At 47.1% G+C, this 13872-nt stretch overlaps 1 protein-coding gene across 1 annotated transcript; it reads right to left on the minus strand.

The window, feature by feature from the left end:
• Window positions 1-2358: 2358 nt before the first annotated feature.
• On the minus strand, window positions 2359-12125 carry wnt9b (wingless-type MMTV integration site family, member 9B). Its single transcript, XM_042343460.1, has 4 exons — window positions 12040-12125; window positions 10861-11114; window positions 5347-5612; window positions 2359-3284 (listed from the first exon to the last, which is right to left on the minus strand). Exons 1-4 carry the CDS (start codon window positions 12123-12125, stop codon window positions 2811-2813), a joined length of 1080 nt encoding a protein of 359 aa, XP_042199394.1. The 3' UTR covers window positions 2359-2810.
• Window positions 12126-13872: the final 1747 nt, after the last annotated feature.

Genomic DNA, 13872 nt, shown 5'->3' on the forward strand with positions numbered 1-13872 from the left:
TTGGGTCATTCTGGTCTGATTGAATAGAGTATGGACAGTGCTTCAAGCGCCAGTGACGTGTGTAGAAGAGTTGCTATCTTCATATTGGTGTTAAGCTGTACAGCAAAACTGAGCTCTTTTACAAAGAGTGTATAGTTTTAATGGTTTGATTACATAGTCCAGAAAGGCGGCGATTTGCAGCATGTGTACCTGTTCAATAAGGAAGGTTTAGGTGAGATTCAGGCTGTATTACCTGGATAAGCACAGCTCCCGGTGCCTTTGTTCTCTCTGATCTGTTTGCAGATGGATAGCTGCAGTTGGAGAGTTCCTTACTAGTGTGCTAGCAGAACTCCTACTCGCTCCTTACACAATCTCTTGTTGGATTTGCTGACGTATCATCAGCCGGCACAGATTCCACCTTTCCTGGCTTTGTGTTACTCTGATCAAGCCTCTACATTGCCCAGTATTTCAGTACTTGGTCCCTCTTGTACTGTTCCTCACTCTCTACACAGCCCAAGATGACCAAGACTAAAATATCACTCCTGTATCTGAGGGTTTTACTTCACTTTCACACTCTGCACAGGGTGAAAAAAAAGGGTCATCGCTCACTCCCCTCTCTGGCAGAAGGTTGTGATTCAAGCCCCATTTTAGTTGATAGCCTAGGCTCACCCCACAGCGTGGAAATGGGGGAGCACCACATTGCCCGAGGTGCCGTCATTTGGGCAAAACATTAAACTGAGGTCCAGTTTGCCTGTTCAGGTGGACGTTCAAATCTCGTGAAACTCTCAAAGTTCTTCACAGTGTCCTGGCCAACAATCCTCCAGATAATTTGGTCATTCACTTACTAGTAGTTTGTAGTAATTTGCTGGCTCGTATGGCTGCAGAATTTGCCAATAAAATCAGTCCTTACAATTGGCAGTAATTACTTGTGAGGTGTTTTTAGATGTTTTTAACATGAAGTGAACTAGATATTAATTTTTTTTTGGTGAAAGATAGAGAATTGCAAGACTAAAAAGACACCACAACGACTTGTTCCGAAGCAGTCATCATCAAAACCCCATTTTATTGATATCAAAACCACCAGAAAAGCTGAGAAACATTAGTGCAACTTGCTCCATAAGTGTCTGAAACCTGCTTTTCAACCGTTGTCCGAAAAAAAGTATAAATAACAATGTAAAAACAAAAGCAGAGAGTTGCCCATTAACCCTAACCCAGGAGCAATGGCCTGTAACTGTCAGGAGACATTTCAGGAGGATCTACGATTTTGTTATACACAGATGATAAATAACTTAAATACATTTTTAAGATTTATTTCCCTACAAGCTGTACACATGAGGTAGAAAAATAATTTTTACTTACTTTCCCTTAGAGCATCAACAGATAAATTAATAAAGCAAAGCCCTAATATTGGTACTGTTTTCATCCCACATGTTGGATTGGTTCCGTTAGTCGAGCTGGGCGCTGGAGGGGACACATAGCGAGGAGCTGGATTGGCAGCTCAGGAGATTTCACCTCGTAAGCGGGCAGGGGAACAATCATTCCACCTTGAAAGTTGGGGCCTGGGCGGGGAGCCTGGAACCGACAACTTGCTCTTTCCTCTTTATTTTCCACGGGAACCCAAGCACCGCCTCAGAGTCGAGACCAGTAAGCACAGTTTGGAAGCATTGCATTTCTATTTAAAATAACGCGTTCGTCAGCAGAAAGTCTTGTGTTTAGCGCATGTTTTAGAGACATAGACAGAGAGAGTGTGAGCCAGAGTCGCCTGATGTTAACTGTTACAAGTTGCCGAATAAAAACACCATCTTTACAGACACATTAAGTTCATTGCGTCATGTACCTCATGTCATGTACCTGGAAAAGGAGCAGTGGGTGTATCTCAGAGAAGGTTTGTTGATGAAATTGCCAAGGCAGCAGGAATACTGTCGATTCAGTTAGTGAACTGACTGGTGTCAGGCACATCATGATTCTAATCCACAATCCAATATACCTTAAACACAGGCCACTGTGTCCGTCTCACCATCCACACTCAGGCCAGGCTATTGGTCTGAGCTACAGTCTACAGTGTTAGTGGAAACACATTCAGGTCCAGTTTAGTTTAAAAAATAAACGTTTAAGCTTCTTACAAGAATCTGTGAAAAAAAAGGTAGACATGGATATTTACATTATAAACATGCACCAACTACCAATACGTTAGATATCCTCCCATTTCAAAAAGAGACCACAAACCACCGGTGTCCCTCCAACGCTCTCTCACAGACAATGTTAGAAGCTGTGACACCAGATCTCTGAATTGCCTGGGGAGTTGATGGGTCTCATATACGTGCAGTTGGATTGTTACAGGTGGATGAGGCTGTAGTATAGCTCCAGGTGTCTGTCTGTCGCTCTGAACGCTACCCTACATGAGGGGCGCTAGATAAATGCAAGTTCTTGTGGTCTGTAGCGTCAATGTGAGCCTTGGGTCTGACTGCAGTAATGGCTTCCTGATCCAAACCTGCCCTGGGGTTGGTGCACCAAGTTCTCTCAGTCTACCCGGTCAATTTCCCACGGGAACTTCTGTAGAGCAGTGTGGATGGACCTGGATTCGCCAAGCTGAAGCAATTCTCAATCGATAACCAGCCTTTTGTGTTCATGTCAATCATGTCTTCACTGGAGAGTCCAGAAGCTGAATCCTGAATTCCAATGCATTTCCCCTCTGGAATTCTACAATGCACTGCAGCCACTTGTTGTGGGAATACACAAAGCAAAGATGTTTGCAGCTTTCTTCCTCTCGTTCTGTCTATCTACCGTCCTTCCTTCTTGGCCTCACTCTCTCCCTCCCTCCCCCCAGCTGCTCAGTGTTTGCAGGTATAGATCTCTTCCCTTTGAGAGCATTGCTGACACTCCACATAACAACACCACTGAACCTGGCAGTGACAGGCTTTGGTTACCAGGAGGCTCTGTGTGTTGTAGCCCTGGCCACAGCACATGCTTTCACAGTTTGTCTCCTTCGAGCAGGTCCTTCCTGCTGTTCCAGGAGAATATTTACTTGGTCGGCAGAAGCTGGGCGAGTCCTCTATGTACACCAGGTCTGTAGTCCTTGGCACGTGGTTCTTTAAGGTGTAACTGTGCCTCTTGGGGCTGATGAGCTCGGTTTCCCCCGTGGCATCGTTGGTGACGCTGTGCACTTTGACAGCAGCTTCATATTTCAGCTTGAGGAGGTGGCCCGTCTCGTGAAACGAGGAGAGCTGCTTCCAGCAGGTTCTCACTGCGCATGAGCCAGACACCCCGTGACATTTACATGTGGTCTTCAAGCCAGCCTTGACAGCCTGACACAAGGGAAAACACTGTGAGACGCGTCATACAATTAATTACCCCTTCCCCCATCCGAGACCTCCCCAAATCAGACCACATTTGAAGGAGAGCTCCTCACACAATGTCTAACTGCAATCATCCTTGCATGTGTCAGTCCACATGTTCCATTTGATCAATATACTGTAACAATAGGTTATACCAAATTGTACTTTACTGATAATCAGTTTCTTGCCTCTTTGCCAGGTAGGAACTTAGGAATAGGTCAATCAGCCCCTCGAGCCTGTTCCACCTCACAGCTCACACTATATCACCTTGTAAGTCAATGACTCAATGATACAGTTTTTTCAGGACCTTGAATTCTCCCGCACGGTCCATTGCAGGCAGTCTGCTAGCTTTTGTGTTGGGCAAGGCCCACTTTGAACAGGTACAGCTTTGATAGCTCAGAGTGCAAAGCTTTTCCCAGTCACGGGTGGATTAGGTTAGCTTCAGATCCCCAAGTGATCATCGTCAGGTTTCCTAAAAGCATTGCAGTGCTTCACTCTCATTGTATAAACCTGCTTTATTCCAGCTAATTCCTTATTTGCACTCTCTTGTGCTTAGGTTGTTAATACACTTCAGGCAATGCTTAACAGCTTTGACAAGCTAAGCTCCTCACCCCCAGACTCCCACTGGATCAGTGCTGGTGTGGCTACAAGCAAATAGCAGGAAGGCAGTGGTCACTTCAGCAACTATTGTGATTATTGTACACATTGCCCAACTTTTGTTACGCGCGCAAAATACGCAGCCAATCCTCTTTAGCTCAATGACGTAATAAGGCGCAGTATCAAACGCAAGGGCTATTATTTTTGCTAGATTTTAGCGGGTGCCTTGCCGAATACTTGTGAAATTAATAGCAGGCTCTAATTTGCAGTATTTCTTAATGCCATTCCTTTTTGCAAGGAATCTAGCAAGTGGGTAACAGGAAAGCTATACCTAAGGTATTGGCAACAGGAAGAACGTCACACTGACCCATGGAAACTGGACACAATCCATGACTGGAGCCCAGATGGGAGCTAAGGAATCCTATTGCGGAATTTTGTAAATGAGTCCCGCAAAATAATTGTATTTCACATGTTATTAGTTATTTATAAATGTACATCACTGAATTCACTGCCTGCTGCAGTTTAGCTGCTGAAACACCCTCCTAGAATAGAATGCGATTGCTGAGATCTTTATGCCTGCCACGCCTGTTAGGTTTTGAGAAGTACATTAAGGGTTTGTCTGCAAAATACACAGTCACTACACTTTACAGTGTATTCTGTGAAGCGCTCTGAGACCTATCAATGACCTAATAAGGCGCTACATCAAATGCAAGGATTATTATTATTACTTTGCACGCAAAAGTTCCCTTAAAATCGTTGCATTTCAGCTGACAATAATAATTGGCGTTTCCCCAAATACCTTGCAGAAACCTTGCATTTCCCATGATTTATTGCTCGGTTTGTTGACATCTTCCACAGCCTTTATGAGTACAGTATATTATTAATTACTCATGTCTGAGGATTGTGTTGGGGATGATGTGAGATCAGTACTCCAGACAAGCTCATGCCTGCCAATCCCCACAAGGTGAAATACTGATCTGATCGCAGGCATTTCTGGTGGTGGGAGGGGGTGGGGAAGGAGGAGGGTGGCTGGGTGGTGGAACCCAGAACCTGGCGAAAGAAGACCAAGAACAACAACAACTTGGATTTATATAGCGCCCTCCAGGCCGGACGGCGTCTCAGAGCGCTTTCCACCATCCTGGCAGTCGCTTGACATGTTGTGTCCCAAACGTTTTGCTAAACCCCCATACGAAGATAAGAATTTCCGAGGCGAAACAAGCAACAACAACGTGCATTTATAGATCACCCTTCACACGGGGCAGTCTTGGACTGCTTTGGAATTTGGAAACTGCCAATGGGTATTGGGACTGAGGTGGTCATGCCTCCCAGAGATAGCAGGGCAGTTTGGTTGACCGTACAGTGATTGTGCTGCTGAGAGCCAAGCCTACAATGCCAACGCTACGTTAGTGTGTGAGGCAGCACATAAGTGGCTCACCTTGATGCCCACGTTGGTGTTGTGCATGTCCACCCTTGCCCGCAGGTCTTTGCTGGCCTTCCTCTGGCCCAGGAAGTGTTTGAGGAACTTGATGCTGTACTTGAGGTTGTCCCCGCAGCCGCCCCATTGCCAGGCCTCTCTGTTCTGCAGGTCTGGAGACTCATCGCATGTGCAGCGTTCCATACGGCCCGAGCTGCAGGCCCTGGCCAGCGAGTGGGTCAGGCCAGCGGAGGAGATGGCGAAGAGGAAAGCCGTCTCCTTAAAGCCTGCAGGAGCGGAGGAGGAAGAGATTTACAATAAACAAGCTAATGTTGAACAACATTAATTCCTTCAAAAAATATAATAATAATAATAAATTGGTCACTTCAATCCACGGCTGTTTGTGGGGGACGCTGCTGTGCGCAATTGGCTGCCCACAAAATATAAAGTCAATTCACTTTACAGCATATTCTGTGAAATGCTTTGAGGGGTCTCGAAGATATGATAAGGCGCCATATCAAATGCAAGGATTATTATTATTATTATCTGCAACCCAACCGCACAATCCCAAAGCTTGCGAATTTGAGAAACTTTACCGGAAATGATTATATTTTTACACTTTGGGGGATTTCGTGTTGACTGTTTTTTTGGGTTGAAATTCAAATTAAACGTCAGGTGTGGATTTCATTCGCGTAATTTATTTCCAAATTCTATCCTTAAACTTTCACCAACACAATTCTATCCCTTTACGCATTCGTCTTGTTATAACTACTGCTCAGATTCCGATGGCAAGTCTAGTGCTGGGAGCACCACACTGCCAGTTAAGCCATTATCTGGCACTGGTTCAGTAGATTACAATTCCCTGGTGGGGATTAAATCATTATAATATGATCTCAAAACAGTGTTGAGAAAAGCAGAGAAAACGGATTGTAATTGTCAACAAGAAATTCAATAGCAACGAGACTGTGATACAGTAATAACAGCCTCTAGTCACACACATTGGGGACTGTTTCACCCACAAAATACAGTCAATCCACTTTACAGTAATAGTCTGTGAAGTGCTTTGAGACGTCTGAAAGACGCGATAAGGCACCGCATCAAATGCAAATGATTATCATCATAAACACAAGTTTGAAAGTTTCCGCTTCTTGTGTTTATTTGTTTTTGTTTATTTGCTTTGTTCGGACACTTTAACCCCGAAGCTTAGCTCATCTAATTCCGACTCTAACTTGTTTCCTCGTGAAACAACAATAATCATAATCCTCTCGTCTAACGTTCGCCCAGAAAGCAATACAGCCACTACGCTTTACAGCGAAGCGTTTTGAGGCGCCTCGAAGATGTGGATAAGGCGGTGTATCAAACGCAAGGAATTATTATGATGACTGTGAAGTCAGTCTGGCTGTTGTGAGAGAGATTCTCAGACCCTGACTCTCCTCTTACGTCAATCCCTCGGTTTGAAACCCAACAGGAGGAAATATTACGGGCAAAAAAAAAAGGAACTGATGAAACGGTGCTGTTAGCTCTCCACTCCAGCCCAGCCTTATTTTGACTCACACAACAGCCTTTCCCAGATGAAAGGCGATGCTTGCGTGCAGAGGCTGGGGTCTGAACGCCCTTTTCCTTTGGGAATTCAAACGCCTTTTCCGACCTAAAAATATCCCAGTGATTAGAGAGAGAGAGAGAGAGTGAGTGAGTGAGTGGAAGAGTGAGAGAGGGGGGAGAGAGAGAATCCCAGAAGTCGGGCCAAGGATGACCCAGGCATGAAATTAGAGTGAAGTGAAAGCTGCCGACCCACCAGAAAGCTTTGCACACGTTGGGATTTCAATGCCAATTGCGGGTCCCGATCCACTGAGTTCCACCATCTCTGCTGCTCACCTCACTCAGCGCCCAGGAGCGACCCCCAGGTGTGCCAGTGTGTGAAGATGTGTAGGTGTGTGTGTGTGTGGGGGGGGGGGGGGGGGGGGGGGGGGTGGTGGAAGGGGACCATCTGGATCCTATCCTAAACATTGCAGCCCGATGTACCCAAATACATAACCATTAATAAGCGCGTTAGTTAATTAATTAATCAATCAATCAATCATTAATACGGAAATATGTCCGAAGCTAATCAATGAATGAGTACTGGTAATACACTGAGGTGTAACAGTACTTACTCTCACCAATGTCAGGTCTTACACATTGAACCTGAGTCAAAATAAACCCCAGATTCTGTGTGGGTATCTCTCTCTCTCTCTCTCTTGGACTCTCTCTCCTTGCTCGTGTGTGTGTGTGTGAGACTGTGAGAGTGTGTGTGTGTCTGTCTCTCGGTGACACACGCAATTCATTGTTTAGCAAAAAAAGTTTCTGAAACCAGGAGATTTCGCCTGGGATTTCTATCAGGGTTTCCTCAATCGCTGGCGGAGCGAGAAAGAGAGAGAGAGAGATGGGAGGATGGGGGGTGGGGGGGGATTGGGGAGCAAGAGACAGAGTCACAGTGAGAGAGAGAGACACACACACACACGGGGAGCAAGAGAGAGAGAGAGAGAGAGAACCTGGCGTTCCTTTTCACTCGGGTTCAACGTTTCAAGACTTGGAATGGGTTTGTGTAAAGACACCCGAGTGTGGACCGGTGCGAACTACCCCTTCGCTGATCAGCTCGGGACAGGCACAGCGGTGACAGAGAGCGCCTCCTGTCCGCAGCTCAGTCAGTGACACACACTGTCCCGGGTCAGAATCCACCTGCGCACACCTGTCCCGGGTCTGCCTTCACCTTCCCGGACTGACACCTGGGCCCAGAGCTGCTCTGTTTACAGCCCAAACGGGAAGGCGCTGCTTCTCCATATCTCCCCAGACCAGTTTCCAATTAACTGCTTAATCAACTGTTAATTAAGTTAATTCCAATTGACGCAATTAACTGTTCCGCAAAAACGGTTCTAAAATCGCGAGACAGCGAGCGCACCAAATACACAGTCACTAACACTTTGCAGTAGATGCCGCGAAGCGCTCTGAGACGTCTCGAAGACGGGATAAGCCGCTGTATCAAATGAGGGATTATTATTATTATTATTATTAGACCTATTCTGCGGAAGCAGAGGCGCTAATGCGAATTGGCGGTATTTGAGTTATTAGCAAAGGCTCTGATCTGAACCCAACAGAGAAGTTGCACTTTACTTCTCTCTATAATCTATTTCCCGAGTTTCCTACAGCGAATCCTCTGGTAAACTCTATTAAAAGTTACCTCTCACACACACACCCACCCACACACTCACAGATTCTCTCTCTCTCTCTCTCACACACCTGTGTTGAGGATTACAATTGCATTGTCTCAGCGTTAGAAACCACATGTAACTCGGTAAGATTTTCAAATAATTCTCAGCTGAGATATCTCCTGGACCTCTCCTGCAATTTGAGTGAGTGAGCGTGTGAGCCCTCTCTGCAGCTTTCCACAATTCCCAGTCCTATCCAGGAATATAGACCCTAAATTGTGTATTATTTGGGTCTATTTATAGTGTAATTACAGGCAGCAATATTCCGTCACCTATTGTGTGAGTTTCCGCTGTTTGTTGCCGGGGGGGGGGGGGATAATAATTTAGAAATGTAGGCATTATTAAAATCAAATGATGGTATCCTTAAAATCAAATGATAATAATAATCCTCGCGTTTGAATGCAGTGCCGTATCAGGTCGTTCAGAAGTCTCTTCACAAGATATACTGTCAAGTGGAGTGACTGTGTATCTTAAAGACTGTGTAAATGATAGCATTATTGAAATCCCCCCCATCCCCAGAAAAGTCTCTCCTGGTTAGTACCACCCCACACTCTCTCTCTCCCCCACAGCCACCTCCCCCCTAACCCCCCCCCCCCCCCCCCCCACACACACACACACTCCCTTAACAGGAACCAACAACACTGCGTTTGGCGTTGACTGAAATCCCTCCATTTCTGCCACATTCTGGTAGTTTCCTCCAAATCTCTGCCCTGGAACACGAGTGCCCACAAGACTATGGGGGGGGGGGGGGGGGGGGTTGTTATCCAGGTAATGATTTAGCCATCAGTTTGGGTAGAGATGATACCCCCATTACCATCCTGGCCACCATACCCTCAACCCACACAGAGAGCCAGGGAAATGCCACCTTCCCCACATCATCATCATCGTCAATGGTAATCATTATTCCTTGCATCTGATATGGCGCCTTATCACTATATCAACGCCCTTTCGTTGAGAGACGCTTTAAAGCGCTTCACAGGATACACTGCAAAGTGTAGTGACTGTGCATTTTGTGGGGCGAAACCCACCACATCAACCAATAGTCGCCAGGAAATCGGTGAATCCTTCACTTTCCCCCCAAAACTGGATGGGATTCTGTCTATGGTAGATAGCCCCTTACCCTGTCTGTGTGTGTTTCCCCCCCCACCCCACCTCATTACTGCCACGCTTACCCCTTACCATCTGTGTGCCCTCTTCGCCCCCTTTCCTCTACCCATTACTGCCACACTTACCCCTTAACCTCTGTGTGCCCCCCTCTCTACCCATTACTGCCACACTTACCCCTTACCCTCTGTGTGCCCCCTACCCCTCTCTACCCATTACTGCCACACTTACCCCTTACCCTCTGTGTGCCCCCTACCCCTCTCCTCTACCCATTACTGCCACACTTACCCCTTACCCTCTGTGTGCACCCACCCCCCCCCACCTCTCCTCTACCCATTACTGCCACACTTACCTCTTACCCTCTGTGTGCCCCCTACCCCTCTCTACCATTACTGCCACACTTACCCCTTACCCTTTGTGTACCCCCCCTCTCTACCCATTACTGCCACATTTATCCCTTACCCTCTGTGTGCCCCCTATCCCTCTCCTCTACCCATTACTGCCGAACTTACCCCTTACCCTCTGTGTCCCCCCATCCCCCCTCTCCTCTACCCATTACTGCCACACTTACCCCTTACCCTCTGTGTTACCTCCTCTCTATCCATTACTGCCACACGTACCCCTTAACCTCTGTGTGCCCCCTACCCCTCTCTACCCATTACTGCCACACTTACCCCTTACCCTCTGTGTGCCCCCTACCCCTCTCTACCCATTACTGCCACACTTACCCCTTACCCTCTGCGTGCCCCCTACCCCTCTCTACCCATTACTGCCAACTTACCCCTTACCCTCTGTGCCCTCTCCCCCCCCCTCTCTCTACCCATTACTGCCACACTTACCCCTTACCCTCTGTGTGCCCCCCACCCCTTTCTACCCATTACTGCCACACTTACCCCTTACCCTCTGTGTGCCCCCTACCCCTCTCTACCCATTACTCCCACACTTATCCCTTACCCTCTGTGCCCTCTCCCTCCCACCCCTCTCTCTACCCATTACTGCCACACTTACCCCTTACCCTCTGTGCCCTCTCCCCCCACCCCTCTCTCTACCCATTACTGCCACACTTACCCCTTACCCTCTGTGCCCTCTCCCCCCACCCCTCTCTACCCAATACTCCCACAGTTATCCCTTACCCTCTATGCCCTCTCCCCCCACCCCTCTCTCTACCCATTACTGCCACACTTACCCCGCTTGAGAAGACTGCTCCTGCCCTCGAGGCTGCAGTTCCAGCGCTCTGTCCTGAACTGGTACTGACACTCGATGGCGCTCAGGCGGATGGCATCCCGCAGTCCCTCCGCTAACCCGGGCTCTCTCCGGCACAGCCGCTTCTGTCTGCGGTACAGCTTCAACGTCTCGCACTGTTTCAGGTAAATACTCCCCGGGTCAGAGTCGTGCAGGATCGGGGCGGACAACACAGCCAGAGGCTCCTTGGCAGTCAGTCTGTTCGAGGCAACAACAACAATAATAATAATAATACATATAATGAAGGATTTCTGGGGTATGTAAAGTACAGTAAATAGCAACGCTATCTCTCTCTCCATACAACCGCCAAATGGCTGGTAAAAGACTCAATATATCGTTTAACGGCACTTTTAACGAGTTACTAAACTGTTCAGTTAACTTGTGACTTAGCTTTGAGTCAGTCCTATCGTCATTAGGACATAACGCGTCTGTTAATGTATAACATATTGTTATTATTATCCAGAAATAAATCGAGCCCCAATTACAGCTGAATTAAACCAATTGTAACTCATAACCGGTAACAAAGACATAAGTAAATAAATAAATCTATCTACTTTATGCACTTTTTCTGACTGGGAATCTGGGCAATCACAATCTGCCTAAACAAGGGCACAGTCATGTCAAAGAACTCGCACAAAGACGCTCACTCCCCAGGTTAAAGGGAGAGAGAGAAAAAATACCAATTTGAAGTCGCAAACACTTTAAAACAAGGTGCCGTGGATTGTACACCAACGCGTGGACGCGATTGCATTCCATTTTACACCGAGTACAAAAAGCACAACAGAAAAAAACTATATATATATATATATATATACGCATATATCCACATTATTATCCAGAAATAAATCCAGCTCTTAATTACAGCTCTCAAACGGTAATACACTAATTATAGCTCCGAACCCGTAATATAGTACACACACACACACACACATATATATATACTTTATGTACTTTTCTGTACATAAATGACATCAAGGCAGAGGACAGTAACGAGGCAAAGAGAATACTTTCACATGTCAGTCTCTCTCTCTCTCTCTCTCTGTGAAGATCCTACAATTACTTGTGCACAGAGAGAGAGAGAGAGACAGAGAGAGAGTGTGAACGTGTCGCTACGGGAACAGACCCGAAGTAAGCGGATCCCTGCGTCAGGAAGGCTGCGGTGAGCAGAGCGATCAGACGGCCGGTGCCGACGAGCCTCCGGGAGCGCATTTTGCCCGATCTCTGTCGCTCCTCATCTCGTTTGGCGGTGGCCGTGTCTGTGAGCGCCTCGGCGGGAGGGGGGGAGCGGGGCGGGCGGGGGCGGGGGCGGGGGTGCGGGGCGGGGGCGGGCGGGGGAGCCGGGCGTTAAAGCACCAGCCGCGCATTGGGCGCATTGGCCGCCGGCTCTCTCATTGGCCAGCGATCTGCTTACCCACCGCCCCACCCCCCCCCCCCCCATTGCCTGGCTGGGGTGGGAGGGGGGTGGGGGGCATCTGCACAGGTGTGTAATTCTGCATTCACCTGGGTTCTCACCACCCCGACACACCTGGGAGGTTGGCAGGTTTCTTTCCCAGGCGCTTTGACCACCATTCAGTCATCTGCAGACACGCGATGCAAAAAAAAAAAAGAGACACCACTTTGCCATCGCTGATGATTTTATTTTATATGTTAAAAAAAAGATAATCGCAATAATTTGGTCAGTCCGTCCTCGACCTGCGCGCAATGGTCTGCCGAGTTTCGCCGACCGAAAAACGCACAGTCACTACACTCCACGGTACATTTCGGTGAAGCCTTTTGAGATGTCTCAAAAGATGCGATGAGGCGCTGTATCAAGTGTTGGGATTATTGTTGTTATTGTTATGGCTGAACAATTATCTTTGCACAACCCCACCGCATCGGTACATGTCACCTGTGTATATTTTGTGCAATAATAAAAGTTCAGGTTTTTTTTTCTTGCCTCCGGCCCTTGGTATTAAAATGACTGTTATTTATTTTTTTAAAGAAGAGAATTGCGACATTTAGTGTGATGTGATTATATAAATGGGTGGGGGGGGGGGGTGGGGAGAGGGGAGGATGCAAATGCCCCACTTTTTGGAAACTTTTGTTTCCTTCCAACTAATCTGCTGTAGAATAATCACTTGGGTGTGACAAAGCTTCACCCAGAAATAGTTTCCAGGAGAGAAATCCCACGGCAATGGAATGGTCCGAATGTGAGAGGTGTTTTTATTATCGCTGTGAGTTTTGAAATGTGGCTCTAAATGGTCCTGAGAAATCAATGTCAATGCGGGGTATACATTTCTAACACTTTCATTGTACTTTCACTTCGGTCGAACTCTAAAGCATAAAGGTTTACAGTCTCGGTTTTCATTGTGTTTCTGATTAATTAATCTGTCCACGTTTGTCATCTGATCCCAGAACAATTCCATTCAGTCACCTTTATTGTCAGTTTGTTCTACATAATAGTACTGTACTGTGTCTGTTCTTTTTACTGGGCAGACAAAAGGGCAGTTTATTTTTAATGCATAAACCACCACACGTTTAAATACGTCTCCGTTTACCACACCTCATCATCCTTACCTCAAAACCATCTCTACTCAAACGCACAAAAATCTACAAAGCCTCGTAAAAAGTTATCACGTAATTCACAGGTTACGGGTGACTAGGAATTTGTGCTGCCATAGGTTATAGTAACTATCCACCCTGGGTCACTGTGAGCCAAGGGTCGCAGACAGACTTCTGTAGCCTTAAATATCGATCCTGCAAATCGGATTTGGTGAGGGTGTGTTTTGGGCTGTTTAGCTTTCAGCTTGACCATACTGCCACGGACTGACACACAGAGAGGAGAAGAGACTTAGCGTGGATTCACCTCACAGTAACTACAGTGAGAGACAGATAGAGAGAGAGAGAGAGAGAGAGAGAGGGGGTGGGGGGGGGGGGTGGGGGAGAGAGAGGGAGGGGAGAGAGAAGGAGGGAGGGT

The sequence above is a fragment of the Callorhinchus milii genome, unplaced genomic scaffold (genome assembly GCF_018977255.1).
Source record: "Callorhinchus milii isolate IMCB2004 unplaced genomic scaffold, IMCB_Cmil_1.0 Scaffold23, whole genome shotgun sequence".
Taxonomy (NCBI): Eukaryota; Metazoa; Chordata; class Chondrichthyes; order Chimaeriformes; family Callorhinchidae; genus Callorhinchus; species Callorhinchus milii.